We start from the raw sequence: 27512 nt of genomic DNA, 5'->3' as shown, positions 1-27512 counted from the left end.
TGTGTCAGCTCTTATGATCGTCTTCCCCTTGGGCCCCTTTATTCCTTAGTGCTAATCAATTAATCTCTCTCCACCCCTTTTTTCTTACCCTTTATAGAGCATGAAATTATACAAGACCAAGGACAATTACAGAGATTTACACACATGTAAAATGACTCAACAAATGCACAAATGCACCCCATGACACACAGAGATAGACCTGATGGCACATATGCTACATTGACGCAGCAGGTAAATGTGGTTGTGTGCTTTGTGAATTATGAGAACAACAAGCCTGGGGTATTGCATGTTCCCAGTGATGGAATTAGTGAGCATATAGAAATTAACAAATAAGTTCATCTGTTGTTCATTTGTTGTCATTCTTTGATTACGGGACATGCAATTTGTTTCCGAATTTGTGGCTGGCCTCCACTGCAGATTGACTTTAAGCACGTGGCTGTTAGTGTTGACTAAATTTTGATTGCCTACCTCTGGATGAAGGTGCCATGTGAAGCATTGTTTTTTTGTGCATGCTGGTCAGTTTAGGAGCCTGATCTATACAGATTAATGTTGGATACTGATCAGATAAAAATGACATTGTGAACAACAATGTCTTTGGGCCACTTCTACCTGCTGTGTGAACGGAGCCATAGAGGTAGACAGACATTTACACACACACACGCACGCACACACACACACACGCGCACACGCACGCATAGTATACTGTATATCTGAAATGCCCTAGTATGAAAAAATGAAAAACCTGGCTGTCAGAATGCCTAATTCAGTGGAATTTCACTAGGAATTAAGTGAGTGTAATGAATTACTGAATGAAATGAGTTTAATCGGTTACACAAAAAGCAGTGAAGACTTCATATTTAATAACATTCCTTTTCACAAATTACGCTACAGTGTCACAGCGTCCAGTTAATACTTTGATGTGTAAATCAAGGCTAGGAACTCCAAAATTCTCAAGCTTATCTTCTTATTGTTGGTACAGTATAAGAAACAGACAAACACAGACGCACATGTACATACACCCATGCATACACAATGTGTTTACTCACATATGCATGCTGCTGCCAAGAGGCGGTTGGCCACATAGGGAGCAACACAGGTAGGGAAGATGGGTTGCATCATGTAGTTGGAAAAGGTGATAGCTATCACAGCCTGACTGGTGGGCTCAATGATGAGGAGTGAGGTCCACAGGCGAATAAAGGCCAGGAAGCCTCCAAAGGCCTCCAGAATATAGGCATAACTTGCACCAGACTTCGTGATGGTGGTTCCCAGCTCAGCATAGCACAGTGCCCCAAACACAGAGAATACCCCCCCAATGGTCCAAACTACCAACGACAAGCCATAGGAGGCACTGTACATCAGTACACCTTTAGGTGAAACAAAGATGCCAGAGCCAATCATGTTCCCCACAATAAGGCAGATGCCATTGACTAGGGAGATCTCCTTCTTCAGTTTCATTGACTCCTGAGAACTGCTTGTCTTGAGGTTGCCATTGGTCAGCTCTGTGGAGGATTCTTGCGTGGGGGCAGGACTGTAGATGGCCATTTTTGCAGGGGATTGGTCAGACGGGGGATTGCTGTGATGCTGACTGGACCAGTCACTGTCAGTCACTTTCAAAGAGTTCAAATATTTTCGGAAAATGTGATTATATCCAGGTTAGTCGTGTTAAGGTAACATCTGAAGAGGAGAGAAACTGTTTTTTTTAGAAATAATGCTCATTAGGAAAGCAGGGAGCATACACCTATATACACACAATGAAACTCTTAACAGTTATTGTGTTAATCTTAAAATGCACTCATGGATACAGAGAAACACTTGCTATTTGACCTTGCAGATGGCTATTACTGAGCCATTAGTGACCACAGCAAATGGTTTGTTTTAACAGAGAGTAAACAGACAGGCTCAGAGGGTGAGGTGCTAAATACAGGAGAGAAAAACATCAAGTCTAGCTTTCATTTTAACTTACTCCATCCTACAGTGCTGCACTTGAAATGCAGTTTTATTCCATGATAGATTAGGTAGGTTAGGTAGGTCAATCTTGCCGGCGTCACACACAACAAGCAGAGAAGACAGACTTATTTGCAAAAGCTCACATAACATACTCCACAGTTTACAGTTATGGGAATAAAACACAAATGACATAAATAAAAGACCGCATACCATACAAATGGACAGTTGTCCTGGTATATGCCCACAAACAAGTATATGTTCTAATATTTTTTTAAAAGGGGGAGGGCAAGTAATTGAACAAGTCGACTATTAATAGAGACTTGGTTGAACTTTGCCAGGCTAGGTGCTGACAGTGTGTTCCTATACAGTTCATACATGATGTGGTTGGAATGACACTGCAAAATAGACTGCATGACGGAAGGACATCATATATCATATATTTAATGTATTAAATGTATTTTATGTATTAAAGTTGTGAACGTTTATCCGTTGTATTTGAAGGAAGAAATGAAAGACAAGAAAGCAAAAGAAAGAAAGAAAGAAAGAAAGAAAGAAAGAAAGAATGAATATGTAAAACCTATGTGATGGTAAAAGAGATGAGAACTGTTGTTTCCAGAGATCTTAAGAACCTGAGCGGGAGAGCAAGGTCCAACTTCCGCTGATAAGCTATAAATTAGAAACCAGATATAAAATGAATGACTAAATTACATTCTCAAAAGGGCTTGCTATGTAGCACGCTGCTTTATTTTACTATTTGACAAAAAGTCCACCATCCTTAAAGAAAAGTAAAAAATAGAGAAAAAATCATGATGAAACCTGTTTCTGGAACACTTAGCGTCGAGTGTTTGCTATGACTACATTATCATTCTTTTTAAATCCTTGGAGTCTTTTAGCTTACGTTTGCTAACCAGAAATAATCAGTATAACATAGCTTAAAACGAGAAATGTCAGGTCGACACACTGACGCGCACCTCCCACAGCCTCTAGGCTCATTTGGTGTTGCAGTTTATGGATGTGTTAGCCTACCTTTCTCAGATGAATCACGATTATCCGGGGTTCTTCTTCCAGCTCATTTATTAAACGTTTCTGGTGTATATTCCTCTGAGCTACTTATTATTCACGTTTGCTGACAAAATTAAGAGAATTCTAATAACCATTTTAATAGTGTGTTACAAACGATGGATCAACCCTACCGTCTTCTTTCTTTAAAGGGTTATTTGGTTCCTATACTGTCACGCTGTCTTCCCTTTTCTTACTCTCGGCTGTCAAGCTGCTGACTCTAAGGTGAAGTCTCCTGAAGTCTGATCAGCTGTTACACTTCTGTTTTGCTTTTATGTGGAGTGGACTAAAAAGGAGGCGAGGTGGGAACTAATATCATAACCTCCCTCTCTCTCTCTCTCTCTCTCTCTCTCACACACACACACGCACACACACACACACGCACACAAAAGATATATATTGTAATGTAATCGTGTCTTATTAAAAAAAAACAAACATTTTGAAACTTCAAATGCAGTTGACTCGGCCACTCAGATAATATTCATTTTACATAAGTAGACTGACTAGGTGGGCAAAGGTACACTTCTTAAACATTTCTACCCACTAATAAAACCGAACCTGCTTCAGTTATTGCGTGTTAAGAGGTTAATAAAGTATACTTCATGCAGTTGACTTTTAATAGCTGATCTGAACCAGGCAACATTTTAGCCAGTTTATGATTTATGTTTTGATACCTGAGGAAAAGCTCTGCAATCCAACATTTATCTAGTCACTGTTTTTCATCCCAAATCTATTCTCTTTGGAAAAGTCCCAAAAGTGCACCTGTTGCTCTCTCTAGTGGCTCAAAACTGTTACTACAGATTTATGTTATTCCTGCTTTTAGTGAAATCATAAGTCTGACTTTTTTCTGCAGTGGTATGCACTTTTATAATTCATAGATTAAATGTAGAATTTTGTTTATTTCTTAAGCAAAGTAGCTTAAAATCACTTAGTTAATAAATGTATTTAAGCTTTAACAGAATACATTTTAAAATAGTTTTGATGGCAACCATATGCAGATTAGTCTTCAAAAGACATTCCATTAAGGTTGCCTGTCCCTGTTATGTTCCTCAAGCTACATTTGTTTTACTTAATACCAGGCTTTGTTGCTTGGTTTTTGTTTTGTTTTTTGTTTGTTTGGTTTGTCCTGAGTAAAATGGATTTGTCTCTCCTAAATTTTTGATTGAGACATGTCTCATGTCGTGTCCTGAAAGTGTGTGGACAAACTTCTAACACATGCCTTTTTCTGTGCCCATTGTCCCTATCCCTCTCAACCTCAACATTCTTCTCCTTGGTTACCAGTTGTCATGGTTTCAAGGGCTCTGCAGAGGCAGGATTAGGAGCCATTTTGGGGACAGCTGGCTGGGTTGGTCCCCACTGTCCCCCCCGTCCTACTCAGAGACGTTGGGGGGGGGGGGGCATCATTGTGCAAGGATTAGAGCTTCCTGTGTGTCAGTCCCATTACATAGGGAGGGGTGGAGGATGGAGAGAGACTGAAAGAGGGGGAATGAAAGAGAAAATGAAAGAGGGAGCATATGAAAGCGAGCATGAGACAGAGAGAGGGTGTTGGAAAGGAGGGAGTGGGTGGGGAGGGGGCTACAGCTGCACACTCAATCACTCTGCACAAGTTCGCACAAATACACACTCACACACAGACACACGTTATCGTGAACACACAGCATACACCCATCAACATGTACACCGTAGATCTGGTGAACCAAGGCATATGAAAGGAAGGAGACTCTGAAAGAGGACAAAAAAAAAAGTAGACAAAAGATCTGTGATTCAGATATACAGAGAATTGAGGCTGAAAGAATACAAGCACAGAGAAATATAGAATCCAAATACAATGCAGCCAAAAGAATCACCGTGATGGGTATGAATTCTGGATGATTGAATGAATTAAGTATATGGCTCTTAAGTATATTGCTTTTAATGCAGAGCACTTCCTATTTGTTACACACTGCCACTCAAATATTTCAACACATGAAAAATGTTAGGCTTACATTTACACCTTCGCACATAAAAACACATGACACAACCATTTATCTGAATGACTTGACATTCATTCGGTTTTTATTCCTCCCCTTAAAACAAAGTAGGAGCAGATTTAAAATCACAACAGTGATGGGGAACAAATAACAAAAAAGCATAAGGAGCTAAAAAGAATTCAGTGCAATGCACCGATAAAGGGCACCATTCTTCCTGAATAACTGATGAGAGGAAAGAAATGACCAGACAACACAGGTAAAATAGCTCACAAAAGCTATAGGCCCTTTGAGTATCTTAGTCAGGGACTTTGTAAAGATAACTAGGAATGAACAGGTCCATTAGAAAAGAGTTAAGCTCTATAAGGCCATGAAAATAGGGTGCTGATAGATACATCAAGTATCTCCAAGCACTGCCTAGAAATACATGATACTTGATCATACTTGTTATTCATAATTTCTGTCAATCATAAGTGTAAACATCAGCTTCAACTTCAGTGTGACTGTACCACATGGAAAACAGCAACACTGCAGTGAAATCTGTGGAAGGATAAGGGTGTTTCAAGTTCAATTCAATTAATGAAAATATTTACAGTGCAGCTAGTTTGAGTATCACCCAGCAAATACAGCAGCATGATGTTCATTGCAAAATGAGAGTGGGAATATTGGAAAGTGAAGAAATGGTGGAATTTACACTGGTCAACTGCTGATCAGCTGACTAGATTTGGTATGATGTGCTTTCTAAACCCATCACAAACCCATTTCCTTCAATTGGTTAATGTCTTACTCGTGTTGATAAAGTATCTATAGGAAAAACTGAGAAATTCTCATACTTAGAGGATTTTGAATTTGGTTTTTTTTGTTTGTTTGTTTGTTTTTTTGTTTGTTTTTAAATTCTACAGTGTTTGGAAGTAAAAATGCTTAATAACATTTGCAATACACACATTCATCCAGGATCCTAATTCTGAGGATCCTGATATCTGATGTCAAGGACTTGCTTGGTTTATATCAACATTTCATTGTCTTCAAACAAAGGCACTAATATTACGATGTTAACAGAGGCACTACCATTCTACAATATCACAGATTTTAGACTAAACCTAACACCAAAATAGTAAAAAGTCCCATTAGAAATTGGTAAACAAACATTACCAAGATGTGTTCTTTTACCCATCTCTTTCATTTAGGCCCTCTCCTCAGGCTCTCCCTCTCCAGCAGTAGCCTGTGGAATCTCTGTTAAGGATGGTTTCTCTGAACTCTTCTCCAGTGCATTTCCAGGAGCTTCTTGAAGGTTACCATGTGCTTGACGAGGACTTGACTCCATAGAGTCTTTATAATTTCCCTCTGAAGACTGCAGGGCAGCAGTTGAAGAATTTGCCCCATTGCTCATTGCTCCACTGTGGATTTTCATGTGACCCTGTAGTCACACACACACACACACACACACACACACACACACACACACACACACACACACACACACACACACAAATAGATCAGTATTTCAGGTCCTTCAACAACATGACCATTTACAGAATTGTAGTGCCTTATGAATCAAACATCAAACACATCATTTGATGGCAAATATAAAAACACATATAAAAAATGTAAATAAAAAAAACACATATTCCTTACCTTCAGTCCACTGCGGCTGGCATATTCTTTCCCACATTGTGTACAGCTGTAGGGTTTCTCAGGGCGCTGGGGCTGTGGAGGAACAACTGATATATCTGGCTGGGTTACCGCAATCTCTTCCTCATCCTTAACCTGACTCACAAGATTCACACCTGCTTGTGTGTTAACCCCTTCTGTCATCTTGGTCTCCTGAGTATCCCTTAGTTTCATGTTCCCATCCTCCTCTGGAGCTCCATTAGTGTCTGCTAAGGTCAGACATTCACTTTTGATACCTGGGAGAAAGTCATCCTCTTTAGATTCAGGATCCAGCCCAGTTCTATTCACAGGCATGGATCTTTGAGAAGCACTGAGTTCTGGCTTGGTTTGAAGGGATGGGCTTGTGGGTGGTGTGAGTTCAGGTGAAAGATTAAGAGCTGCAGAATCTGGGTTGGATTTTATGCCACTGGCTACCAAAGTGTGAGACCCTACAAGACCTCTGTTGTTAGGCTGAGAGTCCTGGAAAGTTGTCCTGGTACAGAGGGATAATGGAGTGTTCTCGTCATCCTCCCTGGAACCATTTACATTTACAGCACTGGTCTGAGACCTGATATGATGGGCCTTGATAGCATTAAGGGCATAAACACTAACAATATTAGGGTGGATATCATTGTCAGCAACCTCCTTTAAAGGAGAGGAGATAGCAGCTGGGTTGTCAGAGGTAGAGGAGCTAGTATGGTCTTGCTTCTCTATGACTGTATCAGTGATTGGAGTTGGACTAATACCAGATGTGTCAGAGGGATCTTGATTGCTTGACTCCATTGCTTGGTCTGCATCAGGTAATATGGCATTTCTAGAAGCAGTGCTTGACTGTAGTGTGCTAGTCATAGAGGAAGAGACAGTAGTACTCATATTAAGAGGAAGACACTGGATGGTCTTAGGCATGGTGACACTACCAATTTGACCAGTTTCTTCCTCTGGCCCCAAATCTTCATTCCCCTCTGGAGGCAGCTGGCCTCCCAGATGCATCCGAATGTGATGCTGTAGCACCACAGCATTAGTGAATTTACGCTGGCAGAGCGGACAGGAATTCTGGGTGCGCGCATTGGGTGGCCGTGCTCTGTGGGTGGCCAGATGAGCCCTCAGACTACCTTTAGTGGAGAAAGATCGGCCACAAAGTTTGCAGGGAAAGGGACGCTCGCCCAGGTGTGTGGCTTGATGAAGACGCAGTGCCCTGGGACAACTAAGAATACGTAGGCATACACCACACTGGTTAGGGGCCAGAGAGGGTAGAGAGGGGATTGACCCTGAGATGGTCTGGGTGCTCAACTCACTGTTGGGGTTAGGGTTTAGGCCCAAGGCTGCCATCATCTCCCTCCTGTATGCTGACATAGTATTAGTGCTGGAAGTGGTGGAGACATCATTGGCTTGGGTGCTGCCATTAGTGTGGTCCTCATTGACAGTTTTGGATGGAGACTGCTTTTCCAGTTTCTGTGCCAGTCTCTGAAGCTTGGAGGTCTCAGAAGTAGAAGATGAAGAACATGGAGAGGAGGAGGAGGCAGAAGAGGTCTGTGGTTTGGGGTAAGGTGAGAATGGAAAGGTGAGCTGGGGGTGAGGGGAGGGAAGGTGAGGAGGACGAAGGAGAGCCAGGCCAGGATGATGGGGCGAGGGACCTGTGGGGAAGAGGATCTTGGGGAGGTGAGCTAGCTGAGAATATGGAGAACTAGGATGTAAGGTGGAGTGTGGAGGTGTGTTCTCATCAAATCTCTGCTGCTTGGCACCCTTGAACTGGCCTGTCATAGCAGAGGAAGATGAGGAGGTGGTGGATGCAGAAGAGGACTGTACACTGGCTGAAGCAGAGGCCACTGCAGCAGCAGAAGCACGATTAAGCTGCAGCAGAGAATGAGCAGTGGACAAGAGGGCCAGATCTACACTGGGTGGCAATGGCAGAGAGGAAGGAGACAGACGAGAAGATGACCCAGACAGGAAACCTAGAGCCAAGCCATCAGGCACTCCCACACTTGCTTTAACCCCAAAAGGCTCTTCATCTTCTGCACGACGCTTCCTGCGTCTATGAGCTGCCCCAGACCCAGATCCTGATTGGCTCTGTTCTGACAGGGCAGGTGGGAGAAGAGAAAGCGATAGCTCTGGGTTCTGCTCGCGATGACGTAGGAAGTGGGCCTTGAGATTCCCACGTGTAGTGAAACGACTGAGGCAGACAGGACACTGATATGGCCTTTCACCTGTGTGGGATCTCAGGTGGATCTGTAAGGAAGAGTCGCTGCTCAGAACTTTCCCACAAAAACGGCACACATGCTGTTGGCGACCTGATGAGGATGTCAAAGACCCACCTGAGGATCCCACACCAGAGCTGAGTGACAGCTGCTCCTGAGACAGGCTAGAGGTGAGAAGAGGAGGTGTAGGGAAGCTAACAGCATGGCTCAAGGACGTGTTAGGCGATTTCTCATGGAGGTAACGAGGAAGTCCCAATGACAGAGACAGGGGGTGCAGTGAAGTTCCTGAAGTGACCAAAGATGATGTAGCCGTTGAGGATGTGGATGATGAAGAGGCATATGTAGTTCGATGTCCATTAATATGAGAGATGTTGGATTTTGAAACAACAGCCTGTGGAATCAGAGTTGGAAGGGAGGAGGGTAAGGGAGAAGATGTAGATGGACCTGGGGTGGACAGAGATGGTGAGAGAGATCCAGAGGTTCTCTGATGGTTATCCAGAGATCCTTGAGTTGTATCCTGGTTGGTGACTACTCCACCCAGACGCAATACCTGCCTGCAGATCTCCTCAGTCATCTGCATCTGGTGGATCTGTCTTTGCTGCAAGACACGAAGTTCCTCTAAGAGTACAGCTAGGGTAGGAGGTACTTGCACTTCCTCTGGTGGACTGGAGGGGTTGTGCTGTGTGGAACTAGGGCTCCCTGTGTGTGGAATTGTATTGAGGGATGAAGAAGATGATGAAGAAGAATTTGTAGCTGTAGCTGATATACCCATCTGAGGAGAGGTTATCGTGGAGTGAGGCTGATGTACTGGAATATGAGACTTCTGTTGGATGGGAGGAGGAGATCGAGTTTGGGAGGACAGGGATGGGTGTGGGAAATCTGGGGAGAGGGAAGAATGGGTGTTGGGAAGAGAGCTGGCATAGGGGGCAATTTGGCTTGGCCAGTGGGGAGGAGAGGAGCTTTCATTGGGAAGAGAAGGGGCATGCAGGCCTCCAGGGGATGGCCTTGGGGCTAAGGGAGGCTGACAGTCTTTGAGGGAAGAGGGGGATGATGAAGACGATGATGAGGTAGCTTCTGAAGCAAGAGAGGTTGATGGTGATTTCACTGCCACCTGTTCACCTGTAAAACAATAATGGAAGAGTGTAATTTAGACACAGAACTACATTTTCATCATAACAATCATTTTAAGTATTATTCATTCTTGGTGCATGGAATATACATAAGAGAAAAACCATTCCAATCCAAAAACATTGTTGGCGTTGTTGACAAACTTTAAAACAAATTTAGTTTGTGAACAAACATCTCAAATAAATTAAGATACAACTTTACTTTAGTTGTTGGTCTGGTAATAAGACATTCTTAGAGATAACTGCTAAAAAACATTTGGCAAAATGCAGTTCCATAGATGTTATGCAGTGCTGTTTTGAATCAAGAAATATTTTATGCATATCACTACTTTCAACAGTAAATTTTAATACAATAATTTTCCATGTACCAACTACAAAAACAATCTCTAATAATCTTCAACAACCACAAAGTCTTTTTTCACTCCTGCCACAGGCCACTGACCACCTTGCTGCTATGGCAACACATTCATGGGACAATGGGCATCACCACAACAGCCCATAACCCCTCTTAACCCAGCCCTCTTTCCATCAGTTCTGTCTTTCATCTCTCCATTCACCCTTCCCCCTGACCCTATCCAAGGTCACAGGTCAGGCCATGCTATGGGTTTTGGGCACTGTCTGTGTGCTCTGATTGGACAGTTGACCTGACCTTTAGAACTCTGAGGTCAAATTCTTTTAGAATCTTCAGCACAGAGGAAGAAAAAGAAGAAGGGGGTTGGGGAATTGGAAAGCTAAGTGACAGACCATCCCACACTCCACTGCATACAGGCACTCTGAGTAACTGTACACAATGCCATGCCATCAAACAGTGCGAATCTCAGTTTATAAATCATCTTAGCATTGAGTGACTCATTCAAACCAAGTCAGACAAGTCAAAAAAGCTAATTGAGTTACAACATCCTATCTTTACTGATCATGTATGACTGAGGAACTTCTGGTAACTATGCATTTTTTTTCCTTTTGCCGAGGACGGTGCATTCTTCACCCATCTGCATCCTACCCAATGGAACCCCCAACTGAGTAGGGCTATACGTTGAATAGAAGCAGGGGAGTGGGTTGGGGGGGGGGGGGGGGCACAGAAAGAGTAGAACAGAGGAGCACAAGGAAACATGAGGGAAAGAATAAGGGAAAGGAGTAGAGAATAGAAAGAGAAGAGATTAATCTTTACCCAAACACCCGCTTCTTCCCCTCCCCATAGCCAGCACCTTATTCACATTGAATAGCAGAGTTCTCTAAGTGAATAAAAGACCCCCAGCAGTCAAGCTGAGCATGCTGCAAGTCTCTTGGAAGACTGGTGCTACTGAAAGGCTAACACAGTTATGGCCTCTGAATGATGCATGTCAATAAAATGCTTGCTGAATATGTCAATGCCTCTGGCATTTTATGTGCTCTTAACTAGTTATCCCAAACCCTTAAATCAGGAGTCAATTACAGTATACATGCACAGTAAAGGCTTACTCACAAGCTGGTCAGGTCAGCATCCTCTCAACAGAAATCTGAGAAAAATCAAAACCAATGTGCTACATCTCAAAACAATGAGCCCACTCTCTGGTTAAAAGATAACTACGTACTATAATGTAGGAGCGCGATCATTTACATAACACTATTCACACTGTACGACCGCCTGCTATCAATTACATGGGCTCACTGAAACATATTGTCTGTCACACTACAATTAAAAAACCAAACAAACAAACAAAAACAACAACAACTTTTCCTTGATTACTCGACAGAATCTTCATGCCTAATCTTTACTAGTTTCTTCTGGTGCGTCTTAGCTCAAGTGGGCCATTATTAAAAGCACCGTAATAAATGTTTAACAAATAATTCTCTCACCTTGCGATGCCAACCGCGTGCCTCCCGGGTCCGTGTTAACGAGTTGCTGCGGTCGCTTCTGTTTACGGCGCGACATGATTCACGACAAAGGCGCGATGTGTGAGGGGGGCATCAGCCAAGTCCGCGGGGCTACTTAGGTTTTCACACTAAGTCTTATAAAATAAAGGCCCTCCTCTGCAATAAAAAGTTCACCTTCCAGGAAACACCCACGATTGTATGTTAAGTAAACATCAATTTACAGTAACAATAATAAACTTTGTTTGAAAAAAACACAAATAAATAAACTAATGCTCGAAGTGAGCCGAGACCAGGTCGGTGACGTGCGTAGTTGCTGCACTATTTGGCGAGTGTGTGTGTGGCTGTATTTCCTCAACAAGTCCTCTCTTTCTCAAACTCAAACTTGCCCACTGTGCCCCCCTTTCACACACACACACACACACACACACACACACACACACACATATACACACACACACACACACACACACACACACACAATCTCTCCTTGTTCTTTACTGACATTTGCATTTCAATGGCGTGGAACACCGTCTCTTTTTCTTTCTCGCTCTCTTCCATTTCTCACACCATCGAGACATAAAGCAATTAAAAGTGATTTCTCTGCTATTTCGGACAGCGAAATTGTATTGATATGAATGAGTCATACTTTATATCCACTCAGCCGGGACTGAAACCACACGTGTGCTTAAGTAAATACATAACCAAAAATAAATATATAAATACGCGTATAAAGGGGCATGTGAATGTAAGGATTCTAAAACCATTAGAGAGCTAGAAGCACTTAAAATTACAAATAACTTAAATGTCTCAACATACTATGCCCTTGTTGAACAACAGCGCAACATTCTGTATAGTTGCTAGCTGGAGCAAAGGTATTTTAAGGTTGCCTTGGTGGAAAGCATCAAACGCTCATCAAAGAATGGCAAAAAAAAAAAAAAAATGTAAGAAAAATTAATAAATTTAAAAAAAAAAAAATAATAATAAATATATATATATATATATATATATATATATATATATATATATATATATATATATATATATATATATATATATATGTTACAATAGAAGGAGGCAAGCTAAGAGTACATTTACCAGCAAGATGAATGTGCAGAACAAATTTAACAGTAAAGTTAACTGTTATAATTAAGACGAGGTAGATATGGTATATCATTACAATAAACTTGTTTTAAAGTGTACGGAAATGATTACATGATTTATTAACATTCCAGAACCTTGTAATCAATTCGATAATATGCCAGGTCTTTATAAGTGAACGAGGTTAGGTTATAGGAGAATAGACCTCCTGTGGCATCCTCACTGTGTCGGTGTGTCCGCATATTTGGAGCTCTATTTAAAAGCCAGTGAATAGAAGGGAATTTCCAACAATGGCGACCTGGACACAGCTGAGTGAGCATCTCTCTCTCTGCACCCCGGGATCCATTGCTGCCGTGCACAATGCCCCCCTTTCACCCCGCCTGTATTCCCATACACCACGTGGAGGAGGGATAAAGGGAAAAGCCATTTTTAATTAGATGTATCACACCCATGTAGTTATTCTAACTGTTCTAAGTAGCTCAGAATTACATTTACATCTATCTATCTATCTATCTATCTATCTATCTATCTATCTATCTATCTATCTATCTATCTATCTATCTATCTATCTATCTATCTATCTATCTATCTATCTATCTTTCTTTCTTTCTTTTTCTTTCTACTGATAGGTCTGTAAAAACCAATCATCAACATGACAACAAATCTAAAAAGCCAATCATCAACATGGAAACTCATCTGAAAACCACTCATACACTACATAACTACCTACATTACGCGACAACCTAACGGTTCTTGGAAAATCAGGTAAAACTTACAACAGAGAAACAACTTTTTTTCAGGAGCAGTCCACGCATTTTTAAATCATATATGCTGCATCAATTGTGAACTAGCTACACAGCTATCTTATTCTTCTCTTTAATCATTTTTACCTATGTTAGCACTGGCTGGCTAACGTTACTTTAGCTACATCGTTAGCAGCTGGCCGGTTAGCTCCAAAAAGGGACGATACGGCTAGCCTTCGCTAGCCAGCTACAAAACTCACATCCAGTTCACAAATGTATAATTTATTCCTTCTTTTACCAATATTTCACTTTTCCTCTTGTTTTAGCCATGGCCTTGTGTGATTACAGCCTTCTCTGTAATTTCCCAAAGTGTCGAACCAAGTTGAGTGGTTTTGCTTGGGCGACAGCCTGCTCTCACATTTTCTGTGATCAGCACGGTTCTGGTGAGTTCAGCCGGACGCCCGCGATCTGCCCTGCATGTTCATCTGCGTTGTCGGGAAAACTGGACATTGTGCGCACAGAGCTTGCGCCGTCAGAGCAGTACAAGGCAATGGTTTTAGTAGGATTACGCCCTGAGACCATTCTGGACATCAGTCATCGAGCACTAGCGTTCTGGACATACCAGGTTTGCTCTGCCTACATTTGTTTTAGCTCCAGAGGGTGATACATGCAATCCTTTGAGTCAGTTTTCTCTTACAGCCCTGCTGTGGATTAATGTGCTTTAGGTAAACCAAGAAAGGCTATTTTTGGAGTACAGTCTGTCCCGGGCTGAGATAAAAAATTCCCAGATGGAGAAGGTGATGACACATCAGAACCAAACCAGAGATCTTGAGCTGAATGCTATGAGAGAGGAGATCACATCACTAAATAAGGTTTATGTTTCATTCCATACTTAACCCAGTGTTCTGAATTTTTGTTGGTCTGTCACCAGAGATTCACTGGGTTGAGGCTATCAATTTTTCAGTTAAGAGCTGTTACCCCCCAACCCAACTGTAAAAGCAATTCTTGTGAGGAAATCCACAAGTAGATTTGACAGTCTGTTCTTGTGTTGTATTTACACAATATTCTAAGAACAGAATGCATGGCAGCAAGCAATTATTTGCCTTTATTATAGTGGCATAGGATTAATTTTAACTTGGGGGGGGGGGGGGGGGGTAGCACTGTCAAGAGTACCCAACCTAACACATTATATTATCTCTCCACCCGCAAAACTACACCTATGCTTTATTATAATGCATTATATGTTTGTTTTTTTAAAATTATTATTAAAGTAGCTTGATTGTGTTTTGGGGATTTCATCCATATCATTGGCCCCCAGGGGCCTCCAGTAGTGGGTAATCAGCACAAGAACATGTTTTCTTTGGTGTAAATATATTTTTACTATGTTGGCTCATGGGGTCCATGGCCAAGACTTGATTTAATTTTCATTAACCAAACGCATTCTTAAAAATCATTTCTGACTGTCAAAAGTGGGCCCCTTTTTTGAATGTTCTCTTTATTTCACCAGAGGTTGGAAGAGTACAAGCAAAAGTACAGTGAAGTTTCACAACTTCTGATTAAAAAAAACAAGATGTATCAAAGCCTTCAGGGTCTGTTTGATACACAGAGATTCCGGATGATGAGGGTTGGTAACAAAGATGCAGTCCAGCATGCCCCCCAGGGTTTCACGACAGGTCAGTTGTAAGCTTCAGTAAAGTGAAAGTAAAATGGGGAGGTGGAAAAGAGAGAAGGTAAAGAGCAGAAAGAGGTGCAGGATTAGTAATTACATCAGTATCTTTGTCAGGAGGAAGTGGCATTTTAAAGGTGAGATGCTGACATGGGTCCTGCACTTGCTTGTCATAGGGCTGGTTAGCCAGTGTCTTCCCCATAACAGCCCTCCATTCCTGGCTATGGGACCAGAGGGTGACAGCCTCTTCTCTTCGGTAGAATCAGAGAGCTTCAGGAACTTTTTCCAGTTCAGCTCTCCACCTAGAGAGAAAAGTCATTTGTTCTTCAAGAAAAACTAATTTATCCATGAGTAATTTTATGTTCTTCAGGTACTACTTGATATTATTTACTGTATTTCATTAATTCATCAATGTTCTATGCAAATGTAATTTTTATTACAAATAAAACTTTTAGAACTGGTTTCATTATGCACTCACCTGGCTTAGAGCAGTATAGGATATTTTAAATTTAGGATGATTCTTACACTATTCAAACCAGTAAAGGCCATTTATTAAATTTGTGTGAGTATATACACGTTGCTTTCACAAGTGATGAAGGACCTATTTCTGAAAAACATCCTGTGCATGTGTGTGCGTATGTCAGCTCCACTTATTTGAGGAATGAAGTCACTGGTGCAACACATCTCATTACAAAACTGAAAAGTTCTAAATGTTATGTTCTTTATAAAGGTTTGTGTTGTCACATGTAAAGTATACACTACTTTTGAATTGAACAGATTAAAACATTTTTTTTTAAAACACACCCCCAAACACATTAATTGTGGCATAGATATGTGATGATAAGGAGGAATCACAACAGTAACCAAACAGTGATTAAGGCATTACTAGATGTGCAGGTTTTCCTTTGCTGTATATGACAAATGTCTGCGGCTTCACCAGGACATATTATAGTCTAGCAGTGCAATCACAACACAGTCACAAGTACTTTAGGAGCACCTTTCGGAGATTTATTTTGTTGACATCTAATGTAAAATAGGCAGCACTAGAATATTTTCCAAAAACAGCCTCCCAAACCAGTGACAGTTTACAAAAAAAAAAAAAAAGTACAATATATACACAGTTTTGACTAATAAAGACATTACACACTATATACAAGCCCAAATGGGAAAAAAAGTCTTGTTCATAGTTTCCCGCTGCTTCCAGTCTTATTCAGTATGAGGTTTGTAACTGACAGAAGCTGCCGTTTGGCTTTGCATCGCTTGTCTCTTTCCATTGACAATCAGCAGCAAAGGCGAGTCCACACGTATACTGCGGAAATCATAAGACTGCAAAGAGAAGCGGGAGGAAAATTTGAAGAAATTGTATCAAACGTTTAATGTATTTACATTGTAGCATGTAAAATGGTTAAGTGAATAAGTGTACCTTATCATTGTGTGTTATGCTGTGCCGTTTGATGTGCGGGTCAGGAATAACTACTGTGTCTCCTATTAAAACACCCCAGCCATCAGCTATGTTATAGACCATGACCACACAACATGTTTCCTCACTGTCCACCATACCAAATGTACTGAGGAAAGAAGGCAAAATATCACATTATTGAAAGCTACACCAAGTTCAAAAACTGTAAAAGACATGTTTCATGAGTCTTTCATTACTCCTTTCATATTCTGCAGTACTTTTTATGCCAAGTATTATGGTTTTGTTTGTCTTTGGAAGCTATGCTGTACCAATGGATCAAGCAAAAAGAACTTAATTTACTGAGTCACTCACAAGGCCATGCGACCCTCTGTAGCCAGGCTAAACACCACCTTTCCCAGGGCTGCAACACCAATGTTGCAGCCGTGTGTGAGGGAATTAAAACAGCATGGCTCCAGGCTTCCGATGCGGCCTGTAGGGGAGTGGAACTGGGGGGAGGCACATGGTCCCAGAGCAGACACGCTGAGAGAGGATAACATGTTGCGCAAGCGCCGTGCTTTCACTTTCCCCTGAGAGACGTAGAGAGAGAGAGACGAAGAGGCTCACGCCTTCAGAGCCAAACTCATTCATCACAAACATTCAGTTATAGTCTTTTATGGCATTCTGCTGCCATCTACAGGAGAAAACAATGATAAGCTTTAAGTTTGATTTCCATGTGCCCATATGAAAATTAAGCCTAGTATCCAGGCCACCCAGCTTCATTGAGAAACTACTCAAGGCACATTTCAATGTCTCATGACCAGAAATGCTGGTCATAGAGTAGTTTTCACTTAGAACACAACGATTCATTTGTTAAGTTAAACTATGAAGACCAAAATGTTTCAATACTCAGCGTTTTTACAAATCATCCTGACACTCAGTGCTTACCTTATTCTCTATTAAATTCATGATGTGATCCAGGTAGTCTAGCAATTGCCTCTCTCTCTCCAGAGGTTCATCCCACCCAGGGTCAAGGGCAGCAGCTCGACTATACCCAGCCAGAGCTGAACTGAACATCTCCTCATACTGGAACAGCTAATGTAACAAGGATGGAATTAAAAACTTGTTAGTAAAAGTCATTACAATGCTAGCTAATATTTTTGATTGATTCTTTTAAATGCAAAAAACAAGACTTATTTGCATTAGCCTACACAAACGAGTAGATTTTGCATTGGGCATATGCATATGATCATGTGTTGCTCTGGGCATAATGTGATAACTGGTACATTTTTTACTTGTTTTTTTTATTTTTTATTAAGCAGTATGAAGTGGGGTACAAAGTGAAAAGTAAAAGGAAATCAACAGAATAACTGATTACTGTGGCTCGATTGAAGTGCAGATCAGCATTCAAAGCAGACACTTTATCAATTTTCTCCTGCAACATACAAAAATCCATACTTAACAAGAATAATCAATAGAAATGTGAAGAGTAGAATAGCTTTTGCATAGTTTAACCACGTGTGTGCAAGCTCACTCACAGCTTGTGAATAGGCACTAAGAGCTTGCTGAGACATCTGAGGATTCTGTCCACTGGTGAAGAACAGAGAGATGTATGCGTTTCCTAAGATGTCTGCCCAAGAAATTATTAATTTCAGTGATGAGATAAGATAGTTGATCTCAATGTTGCATATGAATTCCACAAATAATTAGATTCTGTTTAATACAAACTCCATGAGTGTATTTACAAACAGCTGACAACTCCACGTGCGCTTATTAGTGTATTCAAAACACCAAAAATGTGTTAAACAATGTTCCATATTTAACGTACAATTATCCATAATTTATTAGCTTCTCAGTATGATAAACTTACACCAAGACATTCCATCTGCGACGTCTAGCTGCACAGCCTGTCTGGCTAGGTCCACACTCTTCAGGACAGGTTTACTTTGCTCTTCAGTTTTCTCTTCTGGGGGCAGCTGCCTCAGCACCATAGAGAGGTTTCGCAAAGACACCTTGTTCTTGCGCTAAATAAAAAAACGACATTAAGAGCAATTTATTACAAAAATCTAAGTAACCACAGGTATGCAGACAGTTATTTGATCCTCAATAGTGTGTTTGCTGATGTTGCAAATGCCCCATGCATCTAAATCTCCTTTATTCTTAGAATCAAATTTTATCACACACCACTCAAAACCTGCATTTTTTAATACCATTTTGCTTCACTGTCGGGCCTCTGCCACATTCACATCTCTTGGGCATGTACCTGCTGTAGGGCCCCTGTAAAACAGGTCTTTGCAGCAACTAGGTCTCCTTTCTTCCAGTACTGCTCCCCTAATGTGTTCCACCCTTCCACCAGGCCAGGCTCCAGTTTTACTGCTCGAGAGAGGCTGTCTTCTGCTGCCTGACTGAACTTTGCAGCTATGTTCAGACACCGGCCCCGCAGGAGTAGGTACTGGGCGTTGTTTTTGTAGAACTCTGCCAAATAAAACATGAAGATAGATGTGTTAGAATTAGATTTTTTTTTGTTTTTGTGTGTGATATTGATCATTATGTGCCCTTGCATGTCTCAAAATCGCCTCTGCATCCCCACGATGTAAATGAAGCTCACCTTCCTTCTCCTCCAGCCTCTTAAGCGTCTTATTCATCTCTTCTAAAACATCGTTCTGTTTCTTGCTGGCATCCTCCACAGTGTGCGTTTCAAAATAATGGTCTCTATAGTGATAAAGTCCATCCACAAGTTCCTGAGAGACATTAGAAAGATCCACTGATCTGTACAATTCCGTCTTCGAGGTCCACATTACAAGATACACAAAACATAGTTAGCCATTCATACCAGCTTACCAGTTCTGAATGTCTAAGGTACCCCAAAGCTTATATCTACCTAAACTGACAGGATCTCATCCCATAGGATATCGATAGCCAAATACTTTTCTAGCTAAAAATATATTCGTTGTTATGTTATAGTGTCATAGGTTAGCATAGCGAAACAGCAGCTATCCAGGTGAAGTCAGATAGCTGTAGCTAGCTAGTTAACTAGCTTGCTGGATTTCTTAATCGTAAAACATGCATAGTGACGCAATTATAATCTCCTTATAATGCTTGCATGTTGAACGCTCCATACCTTTAAAACCTGCAAATCATCTTTGTTTGTTGTTTTCTGCTCAACATCGTTGTCAACTTCAGCCATCTTTGGGCAATAAAAACAGAAACCACAAATCGGTTCTCCGCCTACTGGTTAGGAGGTTACCGTAGAATGCGAAAAAAATATTTTTCGACTAAGAATTTCCATTTGTTAAAACTATCTTGTTTAAAAACATTCGTATTCATTTACCTGTTGATATTTATAGATAAATGTGAATTAGGGTCAACCGACAGAAATATTTATATGATATGGCCTTTAAGGCACCTACCAAACGTGTTTGGGAAAAAGTTAAATCGCGCCTGCGCTCAAGTTAGTCATATGCTGTCATGAGACGTTTGTCAACCTCAGTCGCGTTAGACAGCAAGCTACATCGTAGGATAACTTATATTTCGAAAGATGAATCGTTTAACTCTATGTCTTTGGTTGCTACGTGTGGCAGTTTCTGTGAAATTTCCCACCGAACAAATTCAAACATTCGTCATCCCTCATAGTCATATGGACGTCGGTTGGGTGTACACTGTAGAGGTAAGTAACGTACTCAGTTGATCTTTGTTGCTGGTTGTACAGTCGATGATCTGTAAGATAATTCTGTAGGAGAGCATGCACGCCTATGCAAGCAACGTGTATTCCACCGTTGTTGAGGAGCTGTCACGAGTGAAGAATCGCACATTCATCGCAGTTGAACAGGAGTTCTTCCGTCTTTGGTGGGGAACTGTAGCATCACAGTGGCACAAGGATCAGGCGAGTCCTAGGCCACCCATTAGATCATCACTCGGTACCTTTTCATTGTGAATTCAGCAGTGCATAGATATAGTAATACTTAAAGAAAGCTTTGTTTCTATGTCAGGTACGGCAGCTGATGCAGGAGGGGCGTCTGGAGTTTATCATTGGAGGTCAGGTGATGCATGATGAAGCGGTGACAGATGTTGACGACGCCATTCTTCAGCTGACAGGTTTGTGAATTGGCACCTGTGCATTTTACATCTATAGTATTATTTGTGTGAAGAAAACAGTTGCATTCCCATTAGTGGATAATTTTCCTCGTTCTCTGCAGAAACGTGAAAACATTCATAAACATGCTGGTGTATGCAACTTTATTCTATCTCCTGTCTTCCTTGGCTTTATTTCAGAGGGACATGGCTTTTTGTATGAAACGTTTGGCGTTAGGCCTCGTTTCTCCTGGCATGTCGATCCGTTTGGTGCCTCTGCCACCACTCCTGTCCTCTTCACTCTGGCTGGGTTTGATGCACACCTGATCTCTCGCATTGACTATGACCTCAAAGATGACATGCAGAAGAAAAAGGTTGTTTTCTTATTTTAGATACCTCAGCAATGTGTTATTATTAGTCTCTATAAACTGTGCCTGTTTATAGACAGTTACAATTTTGCTCATGCCAATTGTATTGACTAGTATACTGTCCTTATACAGAAATTACAGTTTGTGTGGAGGGGATCACCATCTTTGGGGAAGACCCACGAGATTTTTACACACACTATGGATCAATATAGTTACTGCACACCATCCTTCCTCCCCTTTTCAAACAGGTAACCCACGGCATACTCAGATGTTCTGCATACTTCTTTCTGCCTACTTAGACCTTCTGTCCCTTGTGGCCTGTGTGATTTCCAAAACATTTTCTGATCTTGGCTGTTGTAATTAGGTCAGGGTTTTATTGGAATGGAGTTGCTGTTTTTCCTGACCCCCCTAAAGATGGAGTATACCCCAATATGAGCCTTCCAGTGACTAAGGACACTGTAGAGCCCTATGCCCAGACTATGGTGACCAACATCAAACAGAGAGCCCAGTGGTTCCGAACCAGCCATGTTCTCTGGCCTTGGGTAATCTCAGTTTCATTTGTGTTCCTGTCTGATTCATTTATTGCGGCCAAAATTAATTTCTGTACCCATCCACCTGTGCACAATGTATACTTTTCATTTATATAGGGTTGTGACAAGCAGTTCTACAATGCTTCAGTGCAGTTTACAAATATGGACATATTAATGAACTACATCAACAAGCATGGTGAGGAGTTTGGAGTGACAGTTCAGTATGCCACTCTAAAAGACTACTTCAAAGCCATTCACCAATCAAATCTGACCTGGGAGGTGAGAGGTAGCCATGACTTCCTTCCTTATTCCACTGGTATGTTAATCCTAAAGTTTCTTCATATCCTAAATCAATTGTTTCTATCGAATGCTAGTTATGTAAGAGATTATGTAGGGCACCGCTACAGGAGATTACTTCTGTTGAGCATTTCCAGGCCATTTGTACCGCATGGGACAAAGCATTCTGCGTGACATTGTTCATTCTTTACTTCTAGAATTATTCCAGGCATGGACAGGTTTCTATGCCTCCAGGAATGTTCTCAAAGGAGTTGCAAGAAGAGCTAGTTCCCTTCTCCATGCTGCAGAATCTTTATTTGTTCAGTACCGGATCGGGTACCCAGACGGCCCTGTCCAGAAGGAATTGGCCCTGGACAAGCTTAAGGCCCTCAGATGGGCTGTGTCTGAGGTGCCTAATTGAAAGATAATAAAAATGAAGAATAGTTATAGATCGTTTGTAATATGTTATTTAATGGTTGTGACCCATTCTTTACTAAACCAGGTTCAACATCATGATGCCATCACAGGTACAGAATCACCCAAAGTGGCTGACATGTACATGGAGCACCTCACACAAGGTATGATAGGAGTGGAAGAACTCTTGGCAGCCATGTTTCATCTTCCTCAGAAACCTGGCATTTTTAGTGCCAACTACAGCTCCAACCCAGATAACACAGGTGAGTCTCGCATTCAAGGCCTATGGGCCATGTCAATCCTCTCTGATCCATGTAGTCATAGTTAGGATATGACTACAGCAAAAACCGATTGTAGGGCAGTGTTCTGATTCAGATTTCATGCATCTGTCCAACATTTTCTTTAGACTAGCTTAACCTTTTATAAGGAATTTTATTGTGCTTGTTAGTCATGATTGATTTAAAATGTACATACTATAACTTACCCAATAATAAATGTTTTTGGGTTTTTTTTCTATGATTCAGATTCATCGCAGGATGTTGAGCAGCACATCATTGTGTACAACCCCCTTGCTTGGAACACTACAACATACATCAATATTTCTGTAAAATTTCCAGTGGCACTTGTGTTTGATGATAATGGAATAGCAGTTCCTGCTCAGGTAACTTGCTCATTCATTCATTTCATCACCCATGTTTATCTACAGTATGTCAAGTACAGAAGAACAGTACAGTAAACAAAGTCCAGACCCCTTATGTATTTGGACTTGGGATTTACAGAATTATGAATCAATTGTTTAGCTATCTGACCTATAGCTATATTTAGTTATATTTGAAAACATTGTTTTAGCCTTCTAAGTTTGTTGTGTAGTCCTGCAGTTGTCAGTGATGAGTGGCTTGTTCATCATGTTCCCTCAGATTCAGCCATCAGCAACCTCATCGAATGATTATGACCTTTTCATTGTGGTTGACCTGGCGGGACTTCAGTACAGAAAATACCTCATTCAGTTTCCACAGTCAAAGTGTAACAAGTCGTCCAGCTACGGGCTGACTCATGTCGCCAGGGTGGTAACTTTTAAGAGACGGCACGTTAGCGAATGGAAGAAGACTGGTAGAAAGCTCCTGCCAGTGCTAAATGAGTGCTACAAACTGCTATTTGACCAGGAGACTAACCTGCTACACAGTATTACACACAGGTTAACTCCCCTTTTTCATATGCATTTACATTTTATTTAGCTTTTCTGACAAATTGACTTGACTACAATATCAAAAGCTGTATTCTCAAAGTGTAAATGGTCTTTCTTGATCTTTTTTTCTTTAATAACTTTATCAGTATCATTCTGATCGTTAGCATTTAATAACCAAAGTCAGCATAGACGTGTAGCTCCACCCATATGAATAATTTCATATTTAAAGTGCTAATCTTGGAGCAGATCTTCCATGGCCATTGTTAATCTATTAAGAAAATATCAGATATAATTTGTGATTTCTCTCCATTTCAGGCTTGAAAAGAATTTGGTCAGGATTCACCAAGATTTCTGGGAGTATGAAGCCAACGGAGAAGTCCATGCTGGGCCAATTTCAGACAACTATATCTTCACAGCCAATGGCTTTGCTATTCCTGCTTATAAATCTGTTGCCATGGAGATAATACCAGGGAAAATAATCTCTGAGATCCGTCAGTATTTCTACAGGTAAACAATTAGAACCTTATCCTAGGTGTGTTTTTTGTAATGGCAATGAGTAAACCATTCTTCTATAAATGCACAGAAATAAAACTCATTTTGAACATGTGAATTTTAAAGATTTATGCAGGTAATTTGAATGCATTGTACTTTTTTTTTTTTCTCCACAGGGAAGAATCTGATAGTAACTACACATATTCTGTGGTCACGCGAGTTCCAGTGGGTTTCAAAGACAAGTTACTCTGCCAGAGACTAGATCAGAGCTATTGGGTAGGGCCCCTAGTGGTGAATAGAGAAGCTGTATTCAGAACCACCACAAGTTTAAACAACAACAGGACAGTGTACACGGACAATAATGGCTACCAGATGATGAAGAGGCAGTACAAGCAGTATATAAACAACACAGTGTCTCGAGTAAGATCTTGATTAATCTTCAATAACACACAGATGTCAATATGACACAATATTGTTAAAATCCAATGTATGTTTTTATTTTACTTGTTTACATAGATCTGCTTCTTTTGTGTTTGTGTGTGCGCAGAATTACTACCCAATGGTGCGAGGAGCCTATATTGAAGATGACTCCAGCAGACTGATTCTTCTCAGTGAGAGAGCACATGGAGTGGCTAGTCTTAACCAGGGCCAAATAGAGGTATGAGTAACAGTCATGTTCTATATAACAAGTTTTTTGTTTTTTTTTCTAAATATGCTTGTATACTCATGTGTGTCTGTGGGCCTCAGGTGATGCTTCATAGGCGGCTGTGGAACAACCAGGAATGGAATAGGGGGTATAATCTCACCCTCAATGACTCCTCTGTGGTGCGGCCAATTCTGTGGATGATGCTGGGCTCTCCTGCTGCTGTGGCATCGCTTTTTCAGCAGGGGGCACTCTGCTTGCAGCACCGACCTGTTGTCTTGCCCATAGACAAACCACGTGAGTGTGTGCATGAATTTATATATTTTGTACCAAGATTTTAATGTTGAAATACTGCTTAATATTATGATTATGCTATGCATAATTCTATTACTGACTGTTCCCTTGACAAGGGTCAAAATGTGATACCAGACATTCAGATTGTGTACTGAGAATATTTAACTCCCCTTATCTGTGATAGAGAAGCCATGGAGTCAGAGAGAGAGTTGGAGTAGATCTGTGATTTTGCCTCAGAATCTCCACATGCAGCTTCTCAGTATTCCTGGGTGGAGTTACCTCCCCAAGCACAGTGAGCACCTCCAGAAACTCAGCTCAGGTAGGCAGCTCCCTCTGAATGACCCACAGAGAGCCAACACTAGGTGTTTTGAAGTGACTTATACAAATAATCATGAGTAAGTGAAGTAGCTATTTCATTTTATTATTGTGGTCCAAGTTAGTGGATGCAAACATGGTCGGCAAACTTCCATAGTGACTGTAGTAGATTTTTAAGTGATGGATGGTCTGCAGTTACATATAGTAATGGGTTGGCATGCTTTCATGTACAGGGGGAGGAAAAGGGTCTGAAGCAGACTTTGACCGGGTCCTCTTGAGGATTGCTCACTTGTATGAGGAAGGAGAAGATCCTGTCCTGTCCAGACCAATAACCATCAATCTAAAGGTACACCTTTGAAACATTTTTGATTTCATTTATTTTACTGCTTATATTTTTTTAATGATCTGTATGGTTGTCTAGAATTTAATACATAGTCTAATCTAAAAAGGACCAGTGTAGTTGCACTTCTGGTTCAAACACACACTTAAAGCACGCCCCTAATTTAGTATGGAGTCAGAATAACTATATTACATTTTCAGGTATAGGGTGATTGCCCATGACAATAATAACCATCTGTTCATCATCTCTAATTCCTGTCCTTAACAGGAGGTCATGCAGGGAATAGGGGAAGTGAAGGCAGTGAAGGAACGCTCCCTCACAGGAACCTGGGATATCTCAGAACTCCAGAGGTGGAGCTGGAAGACTGAGAGTAGCAAGAAAGCAGGTATGACTATCATCATATTTGCTGCACATACCATGTTCTAGTTTGATAAGGAATGGAAAATTTGAATATCTTTCTCAATAATTAGCAATAATGAACCAGTTACTGTTAATATGCTGAAGGTGTGTGTGTGTGTGTGTGTGTGCGTGTGTTTTCAGATAACACCAGTTCTTTCAAAGGCATGAAGAAAGACTTAATTGTGACAGTATTACCTAAGGAGATCAGAACCTTCTTCATTTATTTCAAATAGAAACACTAGATTTGAACATTTTAATAATTAACTGCTTCTGTGTAATCTGGTGGGTTTTTTGTGTAGTTTGGTGTTTTCCTGGCAAATCCTGGTAACATTATTGGACTGAGCATCTTAAACTGTCCAGCCTTAAAAGAAAAACCTGAATATTACAAAAACAAAGCTCAAAATGATTGCAATAGCTGATGTGAGCCAAGCAGTTGGAGATGTGCTAGCTCAGAACTCTAAATATAAGAGCCAATCTTAATCGAAAGTGCAAATTACTGTTCATATTTATGCACTTTTATTTTTAATTGTGGTGCTTGCACTGAGAGTTATAGGAAGTTACTTAATATCTAAATCTTATCTATACCCTCTTTACCATTGCAGAATAGCTTTGCAGAATCTTTTGTCAAATTTTGAAGTGAGTTAATCTTTATTTTTAGCTCTGAAATCATTAAAATAAAAACCTATTAAAAGTCTTTTGCCAAGTCCAAGAAGGTAACATTACTGCTAGTTGCAGGTCTTAATTTGCCACTTTTTCAAAACCAAGTCATGGTGAATACTAGTTTTTAGCTGTCTTCTGTGAAGACCATAAATGGATACATTTTTATGTTGCTTGATGTAGGTTTTCATAAACTACAAAATCAACCATGTAACATTTTTTGTATGTATTTAAGAAAATCTTGATATTTCAATAAAATATTTTGATCATTTGTTTGTTTCCACCATCTAAACCTCTCACTACTAACATCATGGTTGCATATAGACTACACCGTCTTTGTATATTCACAGCCTTTGTGAATTTTTCTATATTATAACCAACAGTTTATCTTTTAAATTGACAAAGACTTGTGTGTGTGTGTGTGTGTGTGTGTGTATGTATGTATATATATATATATATATATATATATATATATATATATATATATATATATATATATATATACATACATATACTATATATATACACACATACACACGTATATATATATATATATATATATATATATATATATATATATATATATATACACATACACACGTATATATATATATATATATATATATATATATATATACACATACACACGTGTATATATATATATATATATATATACACATACACACGTGTATATATATATATATATATATATATATATATATATATATATATATACACATACACACGTGTGTGTGTGTATATATATATATATATATATATATATATATATATATATATATAATGGAAAGCAGAACAAAGTTCAAG

At 40.4% G+C, this 27512-nt stretch overlaps 5 protein-coding genes across 11 annotated transcripts in view; 2 read left to right on the top strand and 3 right to left on the bottom strand.

The window, feature by feature from the left end:
• Nucleotides 1-3273, bottom strand: part of slc7a7 (solute carrier family 7 member 7) — a 9421-nt gene extending 6148 nt beyond the window's left edge. For 2 of the 6 annotated variants that reach the window (XM_027003809.2, XM_081694918.1), the window contains exons 1-2: nucleotides 2974-3273; nucleotides 1047-1674 (exon numbers count right to left, since the gene is read on the bottom strand). In XM_027003809.2, the coding sequence (XP_026859610.2) occupies nucleotides 1047-1542 (496 nt within the window). In that variant the 5' untranslated portion in view covers nucleotides 1543-1674; nucleotides 2974-3273. Of the gene's footprint in view, nucleotides 1-1046; nucleotides 1691-1963; nucleotides 2035-2524; nucleotides 2614-2973 lie in introns of all 6 variants that reach the window. The other 4 variants (XM_081694916.1, XM_035519888.2, XM_027003811.2 and 1 more) reach the window with 4 other exon arrangements.
• Nucleotides 3274-5029: 1756 nt separating this feature from the next.
• On the bottom strand, nucleotides 5030-12129 carry si:ch211-212k18.5 (uncharacterized). Its single transcript, XM_027003764.3, has 3 exons — nucleotides 11782-12129; nucleotides 6609-9937; nucleotides 5030-6390 (listed from the first exon to the last, which is right to left on the bottom strand). Exons 1-3 carry the CDS (start codon nucleotides 11855-11857, stop codon nucleotides 6157-6159), a joined length of 3639 nt encoding a protein of 1212 aa, XP_026859565.2. The 5' UTR covers nucleotides 11858-12129; the 3' UTR covers nucleotides 5030-6156.
• Nucleotides 12130-13965: 1836 nt separating this feature from the next.
• On the top strand, nucleotides 13966-16448 carry ccnb1ip1 (cyclin B1 interacting protein 1). The gene is made up of 4 exons (XM_027003825.3): nucleotides 13966-14265; nucleotides 14366-14512; nucleotides 15148-15313; nucleotides 15483-16448. The coding sequence occupies exons 1-4, from the start codon at nucleotides 13969-13971 to the stop codon at nucleotides 15644-15646; spliced, it is 774 nt and encodes a 257-aa protein (XP_026859626.2). The 5' UTR covers nucleotides 13966-13968; the 3' UTR covers nucleotides 15647-16448.
• On the bottom strand, nucleotides 16290-20403 carry ttc5 (tetratricopeptide repeat domain 5). Of its 2 annotated transcripts, XM_027003817.3 has the most exons (11): nucleotides 20383-20403; nucleotides 19824-19889; nucleotides 19311-19443; nucleotides 18966-19177; nucleotides 18573-18726; nucleotides 18241-18332; nucleotides 18081-18137; nucleotides 17651-17797; nucleotides 17078-17292; nucleotides 16730-16874; nucleotides 16290-16632 (listed from the first exon to the last, which is right to left on the bottom strand). In XM_027003817.3, exons 2-11 carry the CDS (start codon nucleotides 19887-19889, stop codon nucleotides 16513-16515), a joined length of 1341 nt encoding a protein of 446 aa, XP_026859618.2. In that variant the 5' UTR covers nucleotides 20383-20403; the 3' UTR covers nucleotides 16290-16512. The 2 variants fall into 2 exon arrangements, with proteins under 2 accessions (XP_026859618.2, XP_026859617.2); XM_027003816.3 differs by lacking the exon at nucleotides 20383-20403 and having other exon boundaries at nucleotides 19311-19485.
• Nucleotides 20109-26958, top strand: man2b2 (mannosidase, alpha, class 2B, member 2). The gene is made up of 19 exons (XM_027003815.3): nucleotides 20109-20369; nucleotides 20439-20585; nucleotides 20692-20797; nucleotides 20975-21147; nucleotides 21274-21389; nucleotides 21506-21683; nucleotides 21789-21987; nucleotides 22166-22356; nucleotides 22450-22624; nucleotides 22886-23022; nucleotides 23279-23556; nucleotides 23863-24054; nucleotides 24216-24459; nucleotides 24587-24697; nucleotides 24787-24979; nucleotides 25161-25295; nucleotides 25525-25637; nucleotides 25899-26016; nucleotides 26172-26958. Exons 1-19 carry the CDS (start codon nucleotides 20241-20243, stop codon nucleotides 26261-26263), a joined length of 3027 nt encoding a protein of 1008 aa, XP_026859616.2. The 5' UTR covers nucleotides 20109-20240; the 3' UTR covers nucleotides 26264-26958.
• Nucleotides 26959-27512: the final 554 nt, after the last annotated feature.

The sequence above is a fragment of the Electrophorus electricus genome, chromosome 13 (assembly GCF_041902795.1).
Source record: "Electrophorus electricus isolate QZ-2024a chromosome 13, ASM4190279v1, whole genome shotgun sequence".
Lineage (NCBI taxonomy): Eukaryota > Metazoa > Chordata > Actinopteri > Gymnotiformes > Gymnotidae > Electrophorus > Electrophorus electricus.
Note: the sequence above shows the minus strand (reverse complement) of the source record. Positions and strands in the feature narration are given on the sequence as shown.

What these genes read in the sequence shown, in the direction of transcription:
- si:ch211-212k18.5 (XM_027003764.3), bottom strand. Translation starts at nt 11,857, where the DNA reads ATGTCGCGCCGTAAACAGAAGCGACCGCAGCAACTCGTTAACACGGAC. An exon ending in CACGCGGTTGGCATCGCAAG is followed by an intron (nt 9,938 to 11,781) that starts GTGAGAGAATTA and finishes ATTGTTTTACAG; the next exon opens with GTGAACAGGTGGCAGTGAAA. An exon ending in CCAGCCGCAGTGGACTGAAG is followed by an intron (nt 6,391 to 6,608) that starts GTAAGGAATATG and finishes GTGTGACTACAG; the next exon opens with GGTCACATGAAAATCCACAG.
- ccnb1ip1 (XM_027003825.3), top strand. Translation starts at nt 13,969, where the DNA reads ATGGCCTTGTGTGATTACAGCCTTCTCTGTAATTTCCCAAAGTGTCGA. An exon ending in TAGCGTTCTGGACATACCAG is followed by an intron (nt 14,266 to 14,365) that starts GTTTGCTCTGCC and finishes AATGTGCTTTAG; the next exon opens with GTAAACCAAGAAAGGCTATT. An exon ending in CCCCCAGGGTTTCACGACAG is followed by an intron (nt 15,314 to 15,482) that starts GTCAGTTGTAAG and finishes TGCTTGTCATAG; the next exon opens with GGCTGGTTAGCCAGTGTCTT.
- ttc5 (XM_027003816.3), bottom strand. Translation starts at nt 19,889, where the DNA reads ATGGCTGAAGTTGACAACGATGTTGAGCAGAAAACAACAAACAAAGAT. An exon ending in GAGGCTGGAGGAGAAGGAAG is followed by an intron (nt 19,178 to 19,310) that starts GTGAGCTTCATT and finishes TTTATTTGGCAG; the next exon opens with AGTTCTACAAAAACAACGCC. An exon ending in TTAGTGCCTATTCACAAGCT is followed by an intron (nt 18,138 to 18,240) that starts GTGAGTGAGCTT and finishes TGTATGTTGCAG; the next exon opens with GAGAAAATTGATAAAGTGTC.
- man2b2 (XM_027003815.3), top strand. Translation starts at nt 20,241, where the DNA reads ATGAATCGTTTAACTCTATGTCTTTGGTTGCTACGTGTGGCAGTTTCT. An exon ending in CAATAACCATCAATCTAAAG is followed by an intron (nt 25,638 to 25,898) that starts GTACACCTTTGA and finishes TGTCCTTAACAG; the next exon opens with GAGGTCATGCAGGGAATAGG. An exon ending in TGAGAGTAGCAAGAAAGCAG is followed by an intron (nt 26,017 to 26,171) that starts GTATGACTATCA and finishes GTGTGTTTTCAG; the next exon opens with ATAACACCAGTTCTTTCAAA.